Source organism: Poecilia mexicana, unplaced genomic scaffold, assembly GCF_051168715.1.
Source record: "Poecilia mexicana isolate PSO_F unplaced genomic scaffold, ASM5116871v1 scaffold_13, whole genome shotgun sequence".
Taxonomy (NCBI): Eukaryota; Metazoa; Chordata; class Actinopteri; order Cyprinodontiformes; family Poeciliidae; genus Poecilia; species Poecilia mexicana.
The window spans coordinates 5,371,072-5,391,101 of NW_028263382.1; the positions used below are offsets into that span (position 1 = coordinate 5,371,072).

Below are 20,030 nucleotides of genomic sequence, written 5' to 3' on the forward strand. Positions count from 1 at the left end.
CACTTGAAATATTCACAACTTAGGAGAAAATCTGTCGGTCCGATCAGAAGAGGCCAACAGGGAAAAGGTTGGTTTGCTACATTTACCACAGCTAACCAACACCGGGCCTCGGTACTGTGAAACACGGTGGTGGCAGCATCATGACTGTTCGCCAGTGGCGCAACTACATATTATTCAGGTGGATGCGAAAACATAAATCGCCCCCCCCCCCCCAGACGAAGACACGTGAAAGGTAAAACTCGCTACTTTTACATTTACATGTGCGCGAGGTGAAGCGAAGGCATCATCGGGGCGCCGCCCCCTTCACACGGGGTTTTGACGCCCCTATGCGCTGCATACCCACTTTTTGCGCCACTGCTGTTCGCCATCGGGTTCCTAACGCTTACAGGGCGGGTCCAAGACTTTTTGGGGCCCTGAACAGATTTTCATTCTGGTCCCCCAAACCAACATGTCAGCACCAGATTCTTCATCTCTGTGTGTGACGTAGCTAGTAGCATTAGCATTGTTTGTAGTTAGCTTACATCATACCAGTTATTGTAACCCAATTGACAAAACAATAACCCACGAGACACAGAATCTAGATTTAAAAAATAAAAGTAACATTTCAGGCATTTTGAAAGGAAATAGTGTTTTTTAATTCTCTGATGTTTCCTGTTCTGCAGATAACAGATTTTTGTAAGTTTGTCTCATAAGAGGATCTGATGAAATGATTATCTGATCAGAATAAATCAACTTTCCATAAAATGACTGAAATAAAGCAGAACGTATGAAACTGCAGTCACTTCCTTACTTAGTTTTCTGACAGAAAACTGCAGATGAAGAAGGATTTTAGTTCCCAGGAGTCCAGGTCCAGATTCATGTCTGGGTGGGAAAATAAAAGTTCTGGATCTGACAGAGGAAGGCCACAGATTAGTCTGTACCTGAAGCTGCTGCAACGTTTCGGGATGTGAAACCAAATTATTTAAGTTTTTTATGTATTTTTCACTTGAGCAGAATATTTCCTAAACTTCTCATTATTCACAGAACCAGCAGGTAAACGGACCTGGTACCAGCACCGGGTTTCCACAGCTGTCAATAAAACCATAATGTCTTTATTATGTTGTAACTCAGAAACCTTTAGAACCATCTGGCTACTGTTTACCAAGATATAAGGAACTAAATTGGGGCCTTAAAGTTTAATGTTTTTAAAATAAATTTTCTGAAACTGTAAAAAATGCTTTAATTTGAAAAATATTTTTGTAGTTTTGTGGAGTATTAAAACAAGGCTACAAGAAAGAATAAAAACATTTAGGAGAGTAAACTTGGATGTTAAAAGTCCACCTGTTCGTTTTAGCACTACAATACCCATAGTGCATCTGTTCGTTTTTTCTTGTAGTTCGACTTTCATCTATACCAGTAAGTCATCGCTTTTTTCCTGTGCTTCTGTGGTTCGGTGGCATTAAAATCCATCAATAGAAAAATTCTGAGCTGCATGCCTATTCCTTCTGACCGAGGAAGATTCAATTGACGAGACATCCGGAATTAGCGCAAGCTAGCACGCAGTCTTTTATATTGGATGAGAATATTCATATTACAAAAAATGTTGAACGAGATCAAAGTAAAAATAATAGAATAAAGTCATATTTGAACAATATTTTGACTTTATTTTTGTTGACAAAATTAACAATTATGTAAGTATGTAAACATGTTGGCCCATCTTCACTGTAACTATTTAAAAAACAATAAGAAAAAGAATCTTATTCAATTCAAAATTATTTTTTAGTTTAAATTGTTTTCATTATTTTTAAGTTTAAAAATAAGTAAAAAAAAAGACAAAACAACTTTTTTGTATTTTTAATTTTCCAGTTTCAGTTTTTTAAAAGTTTAAAAATGATCTAAAAACAAAAACGTGAGATTAAAAGTAATTTTTTTCAGTTTTCTAAAAAACGTTTCAAAGTAATTAAAAAAAAAACTTTTATGAGATTTGAAATTATCTCTCAATTTATTTATTTTTTTCAGTTTCAAAACTAATTTTTCAACAAACTTTGTGGCCCTAATGTAGCTCCGTAGCTGGCCTGTCATATCTGCCAGCTTTACGGCCTTCTGCAGGTTTTACTGCTGCAACTTTCTGAAGCTCGTCACATGGTGTCTTCATCAGTTCCTCTTTTCGCTTCCCCTCTGCGATCAAAGTTCAGGCGCATTTCGCCACAGCTGCAGCTTCCTGCAGCCACATGACCCAGAATAATCCAGATTATGGTTTTGTTACCAGAGGAAAAAGAAACCAGATGAAGAAATGGAAACCAGAAGCAGGGATGAATTGGCTGTGGAGTCTCTGCAGAACGATGGACTTCAGGTGGATGGGAGATGACCTTTAACCCTTGATGGGCAGCAGCGGTCACTGTGTGAACTGCCAGAGCAGGAAGAATCTGGCAGCTTGGTTCTTCCTTCCTGGTGAAGCATCACAGGTTTCATCACTTCTGCTTTGTGGTTTCATTTTTAGTGGCTTAAAGCAGCAGAAGAGAAATCCTGACCAACTGACCCACTGCCTTCGGTTTCGATCCTGTTTCAGACGATGCTGACGCCATAAGGAAGGCTGGAGAAGCAGAAGTGCATTATGGGGGAAATGAACACCAATAGTTTGGCTTGTTTGGCCCGTCAGAGCAAAACATGCAGATTCATTTTACAAATATTTTCACCGTATTATTCATTCATTTGTAACCGTTATCATTTCAAGCTAGTTGTTTTGCTTGCTAAGTAAATTTGCCCATAGAAGTAAGGATCCTGAAAGGAATATTTTCCCAAAGGGGAACATTTAGATTGGATAAATAAAATGGTTTTAAATCAAGGATCTGAAAACAGTTCATTAAAAAACCATCACAGGTTTTCTGGGTCATAAATGTGTTTAAAACTAAACTGGTAACGTCGCAGTGAAGCCAGAGTTTCATTTTCTCTGGACCCGTTCTGCATGTTTGAAAGCCTCTGGGACCGGGAAAACAAATGAGCTCAGCAGAACCTCCATCTGACCCACTGAAGTCATGCGAGACCGGCTCGGAACCGCCGGGCCGGGTCCAGGAGCAGGAGGCTTAATAACCTGACAGACAAATCTGTATTGATAAAAAGCAGAAGACGCTGTTCTTCTGGGTCAGCCCGCAGAACATTTCAGGTCCAGTTTCTGACCTGAACAGAACCAGAACATCGCAGCGGGTCAACCAGAACTTTCCCTTCCCTCATTTCCGGTGGAACCGCGATCCGGCTAACCCACCAACAGCTAAAGACGGGCTCGTTTTTCAAACTCATGTTTTCACCATTTATGTCGGTTTCAAACATTTTAGTTCGCAACCGAAATATTTAGTTTTAAGCCAGATATTTAGCTCCAAAGTACATTAGGCCAGGAAGCTAAATATTTAACTTGTAGCAAAATATTTTTGCTAACAAGCTAAATACTTAGCTAGCAAGCCAAATATTTTATTTGAGCTGGCTAAATATTTAATTTGAAGCTAATTTGTTGTTTTTTTGCTTGAAAGCTAAACATTTAACTCATATTTAGCTAGTTAAATATTTAGCTTGCCAACAAAATATCTAGATTGAAACTGATATTCATCAAAGGACGATAAGGTGAAAGAATGACTGATCCGTGTTTTCCTCTTGTGACAGGCTAAAAGAACCAAATTATTAATCTTTGTGTAACTTAATCAGCGTCTGCTGTACGGTCGGGTTTTTATGTGTTGACAAAGCAACAGAAAACTTCGCAGCTGATCCGAAACCAGAACTTTTCTCCCGACTCTGATCTTTTTTATTCAGCAGATTAAAGAGAAACACAAATTTAGTTTCTTTTATAAAAAGGTAAATTTATTAAATTAGTTACAGAATCTGACCCGACAGCAGAGGAAGAACCCAGGCAGAACAGAACCGACGAGGCGTTCAGATGGTGAAATGTCTACATTCAGTCTGAGATTTCCCACGCTCTCCCCACACCCTGAACGCCTCTCAGTTTCCTCCTTTCTTCTTCTTCTTCACCCCCTCCTCTCCTGCTGCTGGTTTCCTCTTGGTCGCCTCTTCCTCCTCCTCCACCCTCTCCATCCTGTCCCACACCTCGTCCTCCTCCTCCTTCACCTGAGGCTCCGCCCCCTCCGTGGCCCCGCCCCCCGGCCCGGCCTGCAGTTCCCGGCTGGCCAGCAGGAGGCAGGTGAGCCGCGACTTGAGGTACACACGATGCAGCGGCCGCCGATCCTCCAGGCTGTGGACCCGCAGGAAGCGGTCCAGGCCGCAGGACGCCACCAGCGGCTGGGAGGCGTGGCACTGCAGGGCGCGCACGCCGCCCGCCGCGCCCTTCAGGCGCCCGCGGACCAGCCCCTTCCTGAGGTCCAGCACCGCCACGTCGCCCTGCGTGTTGCCCACCACCACGGCGCCGCCACCGGCTGTCAGCGCCAGCGCCGTCAGCGGATACTCGCCGAACTCCGCCTCCAGGACGGGCCGCCGCTGGGGGGTCGCCGGGTCAAACACGTGAACCTGAGAACGACAGGATGCGTCAGCTGACATCACTTCCTGTTCCGACCCAACAGCGCCGCTGCTGGAACCCTCACACTTATGGAGGTTTGTTTTTATTTTAATAACATTTAGAACATCATGAACGATAAACCCAAACCACATGTGGGGGAAATTGAGGAGAATGAATGAACCCTATTTAAAAGGTGTTTGGCCTTTACTGTCAGGCATTTTGCTGGACTAAAGTCAATATCAATAATTATTGATTCGTTTTTAGTTTGTTTCGCCTGTTTTTCTCTCTTTTCCATCTCAACTATTGTTTTTTTTACTTTTCTCCGCCTCGCCCGGCTGCATCTCCTGTGATGAATTACTTGGTTTCTTTTGTTTCTGGGTCACCGTCCTCAAGCGTCCTGACTTTGACACAAACTTTACCGGTTGGTTCTTTCTGGAATTGTAGCAACACTTCCTGTATGAACGTCCACCGCTGCACTCAGGGCACAATCTTGCCTTTCTTACTGATTTTTCTAAACATTCGATCTTTTTTCTCCTAGTCGATGACGTTGTTGAATATTTCTCCAGCAGTTGGACGATGTCTGATGAATTGTGTCTTATGATGAACAGAAAACTCAGTGCAGACGATATTCAGCTCCCAGCAGGAACCCGTCTCTCCGCCTTCAGGCGGGCTTCACGGCCTTCATCTCCCAGAATGCTGTGCTGTTCCGGAGTTTATAAAAATGATTGAATATTCCATCAGACATGTTATCTATTGATGCGCGTCTATCACCCTATCACAATACACACTGTTATTAATTTATCATCCAGCTCCAACACATAATGACAAAATATCAAAAATTCAAACTAAGACAGCTTATACCTCCAAATGTATTCAATTTAGATAATACATTTTGAATAAAGGAATGGGAAATGTATACAAAAGTGGTAGTAAAGATATCTTGATATTTTACATGCAAATCTATTTTAACATCTGAAGAGAAAATGAGCTAATTGAGAAAATAAAAGACGAGGGAAGAACAGTGATGAATGTAAATAATGTAAGAGTTTAAGATTCACTCTGAAAGGAAAATAAAAAGTTTTCTGGCATTAGAAGATAAATGTTTTAGCAATAAAGAGAATAAACATATTTTGTTTAAATGCAATCCAAATGGGGGAAGTTTGCAAAATTTGTAACAAGATTATTATTAACTGTATTTAATTAACTTTGAGTCCAATGTGTTTATTTTATCTCAAGTTTTATATCAGAGGAAGAGAAGATGTTAATATTTATGCATTTAGAGCGAAACCTGATATTAATCCAGCTGCTCTGGCGCCCTCGCGTGGAAACCCGCGGTAACTGCAGCTGCCTCCATCACCTTTGACCCAGTTCAGCCCAGTTCACCAACTGGCTCATTTTAACCTTTGATACTGAAATGGAGCCACAAAAGAAAACAGGAAAATGTAGAGAAACTAAATTAAAGACTTTGGTTGTTTTTTGTTTGATGGTTTCAGGATCTGAGCAGATCAGTCCTGCTGCTGACCAACCTGAGGACAAAACATTTAATGTTATTCCACTCGTACTAAAGTAGAACTTCACTTTGTCCTCAATAATCCTCATTTTAATTATTCCTCTTCTTGGAAAATTACAACTTTACTTTCATATTTTATTTGTATTGTTTTGACTTACAAAACAATACAAATACAAAACTTGTGTTATTATCAAGTTTATTTATGTACCATCACATTTTTTTCTCACATTGCTACCAAGTTATTTTTAATTTTACGACTCTCTTGTGCTATTACGGCCTTATTCCTGAATTACGAAGACAATCTTTATTCTGCTCATTTTAAAACTTAATTATTACAACTTTAATCTTATAATTCAGATTTTTTTGTATTCTTAACCTGGTTCCAATATTACATCTTAATCATTAAACAATCACTGTAGAAGGCTCTGGACCTGTCCAAAGTGTGGATCAGAACATCCAGAACTCAGCTGGACCTTAAACTGGTGTAACTGGTGTTATAATCGGTTTAATCTCTGATTTTTGTAGATATTTATTATTTTAATGTCAGCAGTTATAATCACTTGTTGTTCTAACAGTTTAATGAGTAAAAAATGAAAGATTCAAAGCAGATTTGATCTTTTCTGCCTCCAGCTGGTTCACCTGTGCAGCTGCTCCACGTCTCCACTTTGTTTATATTAACAAGTGACGTCGTGCGGACGTCACCAGCAGACTGAGCAGTCTGCTTTACAGGTGTAAAAACTGATGTAACCTAAGACAGGTGAGACAACCGGAAGCAATTACCTGATGGTAGCCCGTGCAGGTGACCACCTTTTCGGAGTCCGGGATGAAGCCGATGTCTCTGACCCAGTGCGGCCTTCGTAGATCCAGCCAGTCGTCCCGCAGGTTCTTCGCGGTGAACAGCGGCTTCTCAGGCCGCTCCAGGTCCCAGATCTTCAGCCCGTTCTCCTTCCCGCCCGTCGCCACCCGGTTCGGGTCCACCGGGCTCTGCCGCATCCGGCACACGCTGCTGCCCGCGTCCAGCTCGGCCACCGGCCCGCTGCCGTCCTCCCGCCACACCCGCAGTTTACCGCACTCCGCGCAGGTGATGATGGCGGAACCCCGCAGTGAGGCCAGTCCGCTGAAGCAGCCTTCCTGCGGGTCTCCGCAGCTCCGGGCCTCGGTGAAGATGCCCTTCTCGGTGCTGAAGGTCCGCACGGTTCCGTCCGCGCAGCCCAGCAGCAGCTCGCTCTCCGCCGGGTCGGCCCAGCACAGCGCGCGCACCTCCTGGTCGCGGCTCAGCGTGCGCGTGTTGGAGAAGTTAAAGGCCTGCTTCCGGTCCAAACTGACCCCCTTCAGGATCCCGGTCTCGGACCCGAGCCACACGGAACACAGTCTGCTGCGCTCCTCCATCACAGCGGGCTGACACCAGCCGGAACCCGAACAGAACCAGAATCTAACTGAACGCACGTGGAGCTGCTGAGGCGACGAGAAAATACGTCACTATGTTGTGTTCTTCTTCTTCTTGCTTTGTTTTACGGCGGTGCATTGCAACTGTGATGGCGCCCTACCGCCACCTACCAGACTGGAGATAAACACTTAAAACCTCATAATGTGAAATCAAATTAATTATTCAACTTTGTATTAATAAACTAAATTCAACGACGGCAAATTACGGCCAACTTAGATAGAAACCACAGAGTAAATTTCCACAAAAAAAAAAAAATACGATTATTATCAGAAATGTTCTAGAAAAAAAACAGAGATATTTCTGAGCTTGAAGAGTCTAAAACTTGCTATAAAAAATTCAGAAATTTTGAGATTAATTCCTAAAATTTCCTTGAAAAAAACATTACATTTTCTGAGTTTCAAAAGTCGACTTTGAAAACTTGAAACCTTTCCAGAAATATTCTGGTATTCATCTCAAAATTTCTGAGTTTCTTGGTGGAAATTTGCTAATTTTTTATGTCTACAATGACCTTTAGAGACAATCATAAACTTATCTCTTTTAAGTTTGTATTTTTCAAAAATAACTTAATCTGACCTTCACTTTAAATCTTATCAATTGTAAATGTAACATTTATTTAAAAAAATTTTTGGAACTGATTAATAATTATTAATAATTGGGAAAACATCAACACGAATTTAAAAAATGTGAAAAAGGGTTTGTTTTTTTTTCACTGCCTCTCCTCCAGGTCTATAGGTGGCGGAACGACACATTAATGCTTGTTTGCGGTTCACCATGAAGCACCAAAAGAACAGAACTAAATTACGTAATCCATCACACATGCGCAGATGGTGGTGGTTCCGCCATTTTGGTTCTCGGTGTGCTAACGGCAGCTAGCTTCTGGTGTATGTGCGTTTTGTTTACTCTTCTCTGTTGGGTTTTCGGTTTCCCTCCAGCTGCGGTACTAAACACCAGTAAAGCGGTACCAGTCCGTCCAATAAGGTCGGAACCGAAGTCTGTCTTCGTCTGAGAGATGGACGGAGGAGAGGAGGAATTTATGTCCGGTAAATGCGCTTTGTTTCCCGGCTGACAAACTAAGAGCTCGCCCATAAAACGCTTTTCGTTTTCGGTGTTTTCCGGGGTTCATCCCGGTTCCTCAGTATCGGTCCTGAAGTTTGGACCCGGTTCTACGTTCAGTTACCTGCTCCGGTTCTGATGGAGCTTGGTTTCACTAAATCAGCGGTTCATGCCTGAAATCTGCTCCCCAGCAGAGCCTGGGTCATTCTGGAAGGAGATCCGTTCACATCCTGGCTGACCTCTGACCTCTAGCCCACAGCATCACTGCCTGTGAGGGTCCAGCCATGATTGTTTCTCCTCAGGCCACTAAGATCGTGTTTAGATCTGTTCAGCTGCTGGTTCTAGCTGATCTTCTTCTGTTTCGTTTCTCTTCTTCTGTTGTCAACATATCTAGGCAAACTGCTGAGTTTGATTCAAATTCAGAAATGCTTTATTGATTCCAAAGGAAAATTAAAAGCTTCTGTAACTCATTTAATTCAAGGTTCTTCAAAATGTTATTGTTGATGCTGATTGCTGTTGGGAGGAAGGATCTCCTGTAGCAGTCTGTGTTACAGCTAATTTGAGGAAGTTTCTAACTGAAGATACTTTGTTGTTTACTGAAGTGTTTTAATCTTTGATCCATGAATCATTTGGACAGGAAAATCTCCTGAACTCTTGAAATGTTGGTTTGTGCTGCAGATTTAATCAGCGCTACAGAAAACCTTCAGTCGGTAAACTTCAGGTCTTCAGAGAGTTGAACATCTAATCAGACCAGATTCTTTCAGAACGTCTCATTATTGTTGTGATGAAGGAGCATCATCCTCGGCTCTCTCTGAGTGGAGCTGCTGTTTCTGGAACATGTGACGTTTTAATCTCTGAGTTTGTTTGATGCTGAAGATTTTTTCTTCCGTTTGTCTCCAGACGATGGGGGTGGGACTCCGGTTCAGGATGAGCATCCTCAATCCGACGGCGAGGAGATGAGGAGCGACGGCCAGCAGTCGGAGGTCAGAACCGGTGATTAGTTATGAATTATTAATGTCCTGGTTGATTCCAACCAGGGAACCAGATGCGTTTGCAGTGCGTTTTTTAATGTACATTTTGAAATATTACATTAGAATAAGTTGATGGTAATTCAAAATAACTTCAGCCATTTTGCAAAACAAAGTTGTTGTTTTTTTTAAACCTCACATGAGGCAGTTTTTGGCTTTTCTGAGAAAGAGTTAATGTGCTAAAATGGAAATAGAAACACATCTGCTGAATAAGTTCTGACGAAGCGAACGGTCCCAGACACTGGTGGGTCTGTCAGACCAGAACCTCCATCTCTACTTCCTGTTTATTCCAGCCATGCGTAACGTCAACATCTGATGACGACAAAGTGCAGAAAATGCAGTAATGATAAAACGTAAGTGGAGAGTAGTTGGAGAAAGTAGTGCAGTCTGAGCTTGACCTGCTGAATGATTCTTCTTCTGCTGTTTAATGTCGGTTGGTGCGTTGACGTTCTGCTCTCTGCAGGACGACGGCAGCAACGACGAAGACGCTGCCATAGCCATGGAAACGGGCGGGGCAGCCAACAGCTCGGACGCAGAGGACCGGCGCCGGGCTGACAGCGACTCGGAGGACGAGGCTCCCGGGGGCCGCCGAGACAAGAGCGACTCGGAGGCGGAGCCTCATCGGCCTGGCGACAGCGAAGATGACGACTCTCCGGCAAAACACAGGGCAAGCGCATCAGATGAGGAAGAGGAGGAATCGCCGACGAAGAGACGGCCAAGCGGCTCAGAGGACGAGGCGTCGTCTCCGGTCAAACGGGGAGCGTCCGACAACGAGGAAGAGGAGGAGGACGTGTCGTCCCCTGCCAAGCGCCGAGGAAGCAGCTCTGAGCTGGAGGACGCCCCCGGAGGAGATGGCGCCCGCAGCGACTCCGACAACGAAGAGGACAAACCGGCGCCAGCGTCGTCTCCACGGCAACACTCAGACAGTGACTCTGACGCAGAGCCGCCCGCCAGACGCCAGGCGGCGCCGATGGACTCTGACGAGGAAGATGAGGGTAAACAGGAGGAAGAGGAGGGGGCCGGGGGAGGGAAGTGGAAGGGTGTGATGCAATCCGACAGTGAGGATGAGGAAGACGAGGGGCAGAGGAAGAAGGCTGCAACAGGAAGTGATGAAGAGCAGCGCGAGGAAGAGAAGAAGCAACAGAGAGATGACAGCGAAGAAGAGGACGACAAACCAGGTAGAGACATCAGAGCCAGAACTGATCTAAAGGGGTTTATCACATCCCACATCATCATGCTGCCACCACTATGCTGCATACAGACGTCTCTGGTTTGTAAACCAACAAGACTTCCTGTCCTTTGGTCCAATCAGCTCCGTCTCTGTCCTTCTGAGTCGGACAGACCGAACAGTTTAATAACTGCTGTCCGTCAAAAATATATTGACAAAATCAGCAACATTTTAATTCCCAAACCTTTTTCCTGCTAAATTATTGAATACATTCCACATGAGCTCAAAACCAGATTTATTTACAGATTTTACTCTTCAGGTTCTTCAGCCATCAGATTGGAGCGAAGTGTTTCAGGAAGCCTGGATCATTCTGGGCTTCTTTAGAAATATGGACGCTAACATTAGCATGTTTAGCATTCAAATGCTACATAGGATAGCATAGCTTCACTATTAGGCTAACTCCTTTTAGCACAACTTGAACCCAACAGTAGTCTTCCAGTGTGTTTATTTATATACATACATATATGTGTGTCTGCGTGTGTGTATATAATTACTGGTTCTGGACCATCTGAATCGGGTTTCTGTGGTGGTTCTGAGGTTCTCTTTATGCGTTTCTGCAGTGAAGAGGAAGAAGGCCATCTTGTCTGACAGTGAAGACGAGGATGAAGAGAAGGAAGACAAACCAGGTGAGTCAGCCTGATGTTCTGTTCTGACCCGGTTCATTATCCCAGAGCTCTAGAACCGATCCAGTCATTTCATCTGTCCACTTCCTTGTGTCTCAGCGGCAAAGAGGAGCCGGGCGGTTTCCGACGACGACGAGAACTCGGGCAGCGGCGACGGCTCAGTCGGCCCGGATCGAAGCCTGGCGGCCAAGCTGAGGGAGCTTGGGTCAGACAGCGGCAGCGACGAAGAGGACCGGTCCAAACCCACGGCGGTGAAGAAGGACGAGAAGGCGCTATTCGGCAGCGACAGCGACTCCGGCGAGGACGACGAAGAGGAGTGAGTTTGACCACTGACTCCTGCTGGCAGGAAACGGAACTGCAGCTGACCCAGAGTTAAATGTGTTGCAGGAAAATGATCGCAGACATTTTCGGAGAGTCTGGAGATGAGGAAGAGGAGGAGTTCACGGTAAGTTACCGCTGTTGGAGCTGGAACCAATCGGGAATCGGCTCCTCTTCATCTTCCTCTTCCTCCTGCAGGGCTTCAACCAGGAGGAGCTGGAGGCTGCCAGCAAGCAGCCGAAGCAGCAGCAGCAGGCGGCCGATGAGTCCGACTCCGACGAAGGAGTGGACCGCAGTGGCCAGGAGTAGGTGTCCCCATAAGGTGGCCGGTGCTGCGTGGACCCAGCAGGGTGCTAAACCTCTGTGTGTGTGTGTGTGTGTGTGTGTGTGTGTGTGTGTGTGTGTGTGTGTGTGTGTGTGTGTGTGTGTGTGTGTGTGTGTGTGTGTGTGTTCAGCACCAGCTTCATGTCCGACTTTGACATCATGCTAGCCAAAAGGAAAGCCATGAACAGCCGGAAGAGGAGGCACCGAGACGGAGGAACGTTCATCAGCGATGCCGATGATGTCGTGAGCGCCATGATCACTAAGATGAACGAGGCCGCAGAGGTCAGCCTTTCACAATAAAAGCCTAGAATGTTTAGTCCCAACTGTCTTTCACAATAAAAGTCTGGCAGGTTTAGTCTCGTCTGCCATCCTTTCACAATAAAAGCCGAGCTGCTGACTCCTCTTTGTTGACCAGGAGGACCGGACTCTGAACAGCCAGAAGAAGCCGGCGCTGAAGAAGCTCACGCTGCTGCCGCAGGTCGTCATGCACCTCAAGAAGTGAGTTTCTGTCCGCTCCGTTTGGACCTCAGAACCAGAACCGACCCGGTCCAGTCTGACGACCGTCCTCTCTGTCCCTCAGGCAGGATCTGAAGGAGACGTTCATTGACAGCGGCGTGATGTCGGCCATCAAGGAGTGGATCAGCCCTCTGCCCGACAAATCGCTGCCAGCGCTGCGGATCAGAGAGGAGCTGCTGCGGATCCTGCAAGAGGTAGGAGGGGCTGGGATATTATATTTTATTATAATTAAAAATAACAAAAACTGAGAAAATATTTTTGTTAACTGAAATAAATAAAAATGGGAAAACTAACTGGATCTATATCATTCATTTATAAAACTAAAACATACTGAAATTTTAGATATATCCATCAGTTTTTCATTTTATGATTCTGTTTATTAGCCTTTCAAACTGATGTGAATTCAGCAGTTTCTGTCTGCATATTACGGCGCTCCATGGTCATCCTTATGTAAAATGTCGGCAAAATGGCGACGGCAACAGTTGGGAGAAAACTCCCGTCAGTGGTTGTTCAACAATAATTGAATAAATTTTTTAGAAGCTGTCTTCTGAGTATTCATTACCAGGCTTGTCACGACAATTAATTGTACCAGAAATTATTGCGATAAATGGTAATATTGTTGCTTGAGACCCCTTGTTGACTAATTTCATGAAAATCCATCCATCCATCCATTTTCCGTCACCCTTGTCCCTCAGTGGGGTCGGGAGGGTTGCTGGTGCCTATCTCCAGCTCACGTTCCGGGCGAGAGGCGGGGTCACCCTGGACAGGTCGCCAGTCTGTCGCAGGGCAACACAGAGACACACAGGACAAACAACCATGCACACACACACTCACACCTAGGGGCAATTTGGAAAGGCCAATTAACCTGACAGTCATGTTTTTGGACTGTGGGAGGAAACCGGAGAACCCGGAGAAAACCCACGCATGCACAGGGAGAACATGCAAACTCCATGCAGAAAGACCGGGGCCGGGAATCGAACCCAGAACCTTCTTGCTGCAAGGCGACAGCTCTACCAACTGCGCCACCGTGCAGCCCTAATTTCATGAAAATAACAATGCAAATACACCCTCAAAGACCACTAAAATAATTTCTAAAGACCACTTAGCACTGGAAGTGGGGACGGACTGGGGACAGACTGGACGTCTTCTGGACCCCAGTAACGTCCCGTTGTCCTCCTGCAGCTCCCCAACGTCAGCCAGGAGACGCTGAAGCACAGCGGGATCGGACGGGCCGTCATGTTCCTCTACAAGCATCCCAAAGAATCCCGGGCCAACAAAGACCTGGCGCTGAAGCTCATCAGTAAGACCTGACCCGGTTCTGGTCCAGCTGCAGGAAGTCCAGACGTTCCTGACATGTTTCTGATCCGTTTCCTTCCAGACGAATGGTCGCGGCCAATCTTCGGTCTGACGTCCAATTACAAGGGAATGACGAGGGAAGAGCGGCAGCAGAGGGATTTGGACCAGCAGACGCCTCAGAGACGCCGGCTCAGGTAGCAACAGAAATACGATTCAAACTTTGACTAAACCAGATCGCTTTGAGGCTTTTTCAAGGTCTCCATCACTCACACACACACACACACACACACATCTCTGACTGGCAGTAGCAGGTAGTCGACTCTGACAGGTAGTCACATGATGCGACAGGAGGTTCTGGTTTCAGCTGGTCAGATGTTTTTAATGGGAAACCCAGCGAGGTAAATCTGTCCTTCTTGTATGTTTGAGTGTGTACTTGTACTTGTTTAGCTATCGTATGAGGACCTACTTAAATAACCAAAACTGTGAGGACATGTGTATTTGTGAGGACATTTTGCCATTTTCACACAATGTAAAAACATAATTTTTGGGTTAGGAGTTTGATTAATTTAAAGTTTGAGTTTTAGATATCCCAAAATAAATAAACATAACAGAAACAACAAATAAATTGAATTATGAAGTCTCACTCAATTTGTTTTTACGAAACGGTCACAGAGAGTACCACATCTTTCTCCAGATGTTGCACTTTCCATCCAAAAGGTTTTAGCTATTTGATATTCTTTGTAATTATTTTATGTATAAAATAATACATAAAAGCATAGGGAAACAGGAACGTGTGTGTGTGTGCGTGTGTGTGTGTGTGTGTGTGTGTGTGTGTGTGTGTGTGTGTGTGTTTCTTCCTCTCATCCATCTCTCCTCCTCGTCCTCGTCCTCCTTCCTCCCTCAGTGAGCCTCAGAAGGTGGAGAGGGCGCAGGAACCCGACGTCTTCTCTCCACCAACCAGGTCCAGTCCCAGAGATGCTGCATGTTTGCGCTGCGCGTGTTTCTGCTGCAGCTCTTCTGTGCAGCTGCAGCCTGAAGATGAATGTTAGTGATGCCGCGGAACTTGAGGAGATCCAGAAGCCATAAAATAAGGAATGTTTGTGTTGAGAGAGATGGACGATCAGGCGGCACTCTGGATTTACAGCCTGTAATTAAGATGAACAGTCTGTAGCTGTAGACAGCAGGGGGCGCTGCTGCACAGAGGGGCTGACTCAATCTGATCTTAACCTTCTGGCCTTCTGGCAGGAACATGCTCAGCAGTTAGAAACCTCAGAGTGTGAAGCTCAGTGACACTAAAACGTGATGCAGAGTTTCTGCTGCAGGCCGATCGGATCGGAACCGGCTCCAGGTTCTGATGGCTTCACTAACCTGCAGTGAGGTGAAGCCTGCTGATAACAGCATGGAGCTTCAGGAGGAAGCCCTGGTGTGGCAGCTTGAATCTGAATATTACAGCAGAGCTTGTGTTTGTGTTGGTCTGCAGCTCTGGAGGTCAGACGCCCCGCAGAGACCTGGAGAAGCAGCTCACCGGGGAGGAAAAGTCAGTTCATCATTATTTACTTTTATCATGCAATTTTTACCATAAATATAATTAGGAAATATTTTTTAGGAATTATATGTTATCTAAATTGTTTAATATTTTGTTTTGTTACAAATTGTTTTTAAAATTTTTATTAAAATTTTTATTTGTGAAATTTTAGGGGCAAGGTAGGGGGTTATATATTTTTAAGACTTTTATTTTAAAATCTTTTAATATTGATGTTAACTATAATACATTTATTTATACATATACATTTTTTATTTTGTTTTTTATTGTAATTAATTTTATTATTTTTAATTATTTTATAGTGTTTTTATTCATGTAATTTTTAAGGAATTTTGTTTTATATTTAAATTCATTTAATAAGTCTTTTTGATTTTGTTATAAAATTCTATTCTATTTTGAAATGTATTTTATACATTTTTCATTTTATTAAATTTACTATGAGGTTTTTGTTTTAATATTTTTCACTTTTTATAATTTATAAATCTTCTCATTTAGATGTATTTAATTTGAATATAATTGAATTTACTCATCTCAAACAGATTGTGACCAATCAGTCAGATTTTTTTTTAAGTTGACGTGAACCTTATCGATGTTTCTGACCTGCAGAGCTCTGCGACCCGGTGATCCCGGGTTCTGCGCCCGGGCTCGGGTGCCGATGCCCTCCAACAAGGACTACGTAGTCCGACCCAAATGGAACGTGGAGGGGGATTCCAGCAGGGTGAGTTTCCGTTTAAAAAGGATTTATTCTGGATCATTTTGAAAAAACAATGTTCACTAAAAGTTTTAGAAATTAAAAGGTAAATTTGAGTAAAAGTATAACCTTTCTCTCAGTGGCTGATATTTAATGGTCATTACCAAAAACTTCATGTTTTATTCAAATACTGTTTTTGAAAAGAAAAAAATTAAAATATGAACACTTCATATTAAAGTTGGAAAATACATTTTAATTGTAAGTTATTACAGTTTCTGTTGCTGCAGACACCAGATTGATTCTGGCATTAAACTTCTATGTTAGACAAAATTCAAATTTTTTTTCTTTTTTTTATATTTTTTGCATTTTGGGTTAAGATTATTTTTATTTTTTGTCTTTACTTTAATTCAAAATCATTCATCTGGTTGAGGAATATAATTTTAGTTTGAATAAAACAATCACTTCATCTCTAAAGGATACAAACAGTTGGGGGTAAAAATTAGATCTGGAACTTCTCTTTAATTGTTTAAACTGTTTGCTTATGTAGTTTGTAGAAATTTACATAAAGTAGATTATACCATTAAAATCAAAATAAAACCCATCACTGAAGGACAGAACCTCGTGGAGCAGAGACGACACCTCACCTACAGGTTGTTACGATGTGACTCAGGTGAGGTGTGCTGCTGAGCTCTGATTGGTCCTCTGTAGAGCGGCTATAAGAAAGCCATCAGCCTGCTGGAGAAGCACAAGCGGCGCTTTGCCGAGCAGAGGAAGCTGCGGCGGCCGCAGGGAGCCGTGAAGATCAGCATAGAGGGGAACAGGATGCCGCTGTAGCTGCAGCTGCTCGCCTGCAGGGGGCAGTAAGTCCATCTGCATGGTGTGGAGCGCAGCGGCTACGTAGAACTAATCGGGTCAATGAGTGAAGTTTCAACCACTTCAGGGCTGGTTGGTCTGACTGCTGGTTGTGCTGCAATTAGAGCTGAGCTGATTCCACTAACAGAAGCTGCTGGTTCTGATCAGAAGCTGCTGGTTCTGATCCGATCAGAGCTCCAGACACATGGTTCCTACACACAATCAGTCTTTGTTTCAAGGAGGCCGCTGTCTGGAAGCTGCTGGTATGTTCAGATGCTGATTGGGGAAAAGTTCCACATTTAGAAACCTTGAATCTGCTGTAGCTGCCATGCCAGGCCACTAGATGGAGCTGTGATTTTAGCATGTCATTGAAACCCTCATGTGCTTTTGACCCTTAACTTCCATCTCCCTGAGAAACCAGCAACCTGTCTCTAATGAACCAATGTTAATATAACAAGTTGTGTTAAACTGAACACATTAAGCAGCTCGCAGTGCGATGCTAGCCGCTGTTGGTTTTGTTTTTTTGCTCATGCATGAACAAACCAAACCCAGTAGCTGTCCGTTCTGTACGTGTGTGCTTTCACACCTCCTGGGGTGACGCGCCCAAAACGATCCACTCTGAAACCAGGTTTCATAGATCACCAGAGTCAGAGAGTCCAATCACTGGAGACGTGAATATGAGCGGTTGGATCGCAACTAAATGTTACGGTTTTACTGAAGAGCGCATAAACGGGGCAGTTGTCTTTCTGTCATTCTCTTTTTTTCCTCTTTCTTTTTATTCACTGTCTTTATTCTTACCATGTTTCTGTCTTCTGGTCTTTCTACCTGTCTTTTTATCTATCTTCCTGCCTTTCTGTCTTTCTCTCTCTCTCTTTTTTCCTTCTTTGTTTTGTTTGTTCTTTCTTTCTATTTTCTTTTTCTTTCGGTCTCGATGTTTGCATCCAAATTTTAGGCCAAGTCGAGTTTATGGTGAATTTACAGATGGATAACTGTAAATTTGGGAAAATCTGGAACTTTTCCCGGAAAACTGTGTAGGAACCCTGTTCAGAGCTATGGTGATGCTCTTATTTTGAAAGCTAAGCTTGTTGCTTCCTGTCTTTCTCTTGCAGGGGCCGGTGAAGAAGGGTTTGTCCCGGGTCGATAAACAGATGCGTAGGTTTGCGGACATCCGGAGGCTGACAAAGACTGGTCACGCTGTGAAGATCAGCGTGGAAGGAAACCGGATGCCACTCTGATCCAGTCTCCGTCTTTAGTTTTTTTTAGGATTTCTTCTTTGTGGTTTTGTTTTAAGGTGGTTCTCCTGAACCATCTCAGCCCTTCCTCCTCAGGTCCAGCTCTGCCTCTCTAAGGGCTTCTTAACGAATGTGATTATCTGCTGTAAACTTTTCTGCTCTCTGAACAAATTCAATAAACTCTCCATCATGACGTCTCCAGCTGTCCGTTTTTCATCTGTTAGCTGTTAGTAGCTGGCAAACCGTCAGGAACTGTAACACCTTTTAAACCTGAAACTGTTTCAATATCAGCCAAAGTTTAACTAGTTTGGGTTGTTAGCCATTAGCAACGCCTGATTCAGTCTTTTAGCCTTCATTTAGAGTAACTGAAACTTTTACAGGCTTTGTGCTTTTATTTAATATATTAAACATAATAAAGCAAGCGTTTTGAAATAGCGTGACTCAAATCTTGTTTCTGAAACTGAGAGAACATTTGTCCAACCAAGCCTAAGTGAATTTTGTCCATTTTTGCCACGTGATTTTTTTTTTTTTTTTTTTTTGCACAAAAATCACTTTTGGAAAAAGATGAAATGGGTCATTATTTTTAAGAAGGTGATGATTTAAAAACTGGATGTGCAAAATCCTTTTCAATGTTTGGTCGACAAATAACCCAAACGGATGACTCTTTGCTTTGTTTTGTCTTTATTATGTACATTTAAACACAGGCAGAGAAAAACATTTGAAAATCCTTTTCAATTTTAACAGGAAGCTTTTTAAAATGAGGAAAACTGGATTACAGCTCCAGCCAAGCATCAACCGAACTGATGTAACCAATAGGAAAACTCAAGTGCAGTACCACTGTTCAACCCAAGGAGGGCAGAACTGAGACAGATTTAGGAAACTATTGCAGAATTAAGCAAATCTACATAAAAATTCAAACATTTGAACTAAAACACAAAGAATTTAGACAGTTTAAATGCAAAACAAGTTGATTTTTGGTTTAGTTACTCTTTAAAGACGTGATAAAGTTTAAAATGCTATGCAGTATGACTTTCAGTTCATACAGTTTACATTTCTGAATTTCACATGGTGGTGACAAGATACAGAAAATCATCTTTTCATCGTATATTTTAAAATAAATGGAGTAAAAATTATTGTTTCTCAGAGAATAGAAGACTATGTGAAAACTGTCAAATAAAAGTTAAACATCGATTAATGTGGTTTTCTACTTTTTCAGATGACACTTCTGAATTTACATACATTTTTACTTTATTTGATAAGAGAAAATTAAAAAAAAATCTGTCAAGAATTGTTTGGCAGATTTAACATCGCCTGGTGAACAAACGAGCTTCGTCGTTGTAGTGTAAACCGGCTCCAGCCTCCCGTCGGTGTGTTTCTGTGTTGCAGCAGAAATGTGTCCTGCTGCGTGGCTGCAGCATAAAAAAGAGACTTGAGCAGAAAGCTCCAGTCTGTCGGACGTTTCGCTTCCAGTCAGGTGACAGCAGGAAGAGCCGAGATGGTGCGTTCAGGTGGAGCTAAAAAGTCTGATCCAAGATCAGCCCTAACAGTAATAATTAACAGCAATAATAAATGTAGACCTGATGATTCAGAGTAAAATAAATCTTACAAATCTGTAGCTAATTAACATTTTGTGAAAGATTTATTTATTCTTTGGTTTGTTATTTTGAACTGTTGCATAAATAAAATGTTGTTGCCCCAAAGATGCACCAAAATGAGCTTTTCTAAATAAATCACATTATTGACCAAAGGTATTTTTCTAACACCATTAATAGATTAATAACTTAAGGTGTTCAAGTCAACGTAATCAGTTCTGGTATTAAACATTTATATTTGATCATAATTGACTTTGTTGTCGAATTTATTTGAATATTTTGTGTGTTTCTCATAATTTT

The 20,030-nt window shown here is 43.0% G+C and overlaps 2 protein-coding genes across 2 annotated transcripts; one reads left to right on the forward strand and one right to left on the reverse strand.

Moving 5' to 3' along the window:
• Nucleotides 1-3,801: 3,801 nt before the first annotated feature.
• wdr74 (WD repeat domain 74) lies at nt 3,802-8,210 on the reverse strand. The gene is made up of 2 exons (XM_015013120.2): nt 6,768-8,210; nt 3,802-4,488 (listed from the first exon to the last, which is right to left on the reverse strand). The coding sequence occupies exons 1-2, from the start codon at nt 7,374-7,376 to the stop codon at nt 3,967-3,969; spliced, it is 1,131 nt and encodes a 376-aa protein (XP_014868606.2). The 5' UTR covers nt 7,377-8,210; the 3' UTR covers nt 3,802-3,966.
• Nucleotides 8,211-8,302: 92 nt separating this feature from the next.
• iws1 (interacts with SUPT6H, CTD assembly factor 1) lies at nt 8,303-18,335 on the forward strand. Its single transcript, XM_015013117.2, has 15 exons — nt 8,303-8,474; nt 9,388-9,470; nt 9,979-10,693; nt 11,304-11,369; nt 11,466-11,682; nt 11,754-11,811; nt 11,883-11,989; nt 12,140-12,290; nt 12,424-12,506; nt 12,589-12,718; nt 13,707-13,824; nt 13,903-14,014; nt 15,301-15,357; nt 15,970-16,081; nt 18,016-18,335. The coding sequence occupies exons 1-15, from the start codon at nt 8,444-8,446 to the stop codon at nt 18,139-18,141; spliced, it is 2,166 nt and encodes a 721-aa protein (XP_014868603.2). The 5' UTR covers nt 8,303-8,443; the 3' UTR covers nt 18,142-18,335.
• The last annotated feature ends 1,695 nt before the right edge of the window (nt 18,336-20,030 follow it).

Excerpts from the sequence above, each read along its gene's own strand:
- wdr74 (XM_015013120.2), bottom strand. The coding sequence starts at position 7,376 with ATGGAGGAGCGCAGCAGACTGTGTTCCGTGTGGCTCGGGTCCGAGACC. Across the intron at positions 4,489-6,767 it reads CCTGCACGGGCTACCATCAG|GTTCACGTGTTTGACCCGGC; the intron begins GTAATTGCTTCC and ends TGTCGTTCTCAG.
- iws1 (XM_015013117.2), top strand. The coding sequence starts at position 8,444 with ATGGACGGAGGAGAGGAGGAATTTATGTCCG. Across the intron at positions 11,370-11,465 it reads AGAGAAGGAAGACAAACCAG|CGGCAAAGAGGAGCCGGGCG; the intron begins GTGAGTCAGCCT and ends CTTGTGTCTCAG. Across the intron at positions 11,990-12,139 it reads GTGGACCGCAGTGGCCAGGA|CACCAGCTTCATGTCCGACT; the intron begins GTAGGTGTCCCC and ends GTGTGTGTTCAG.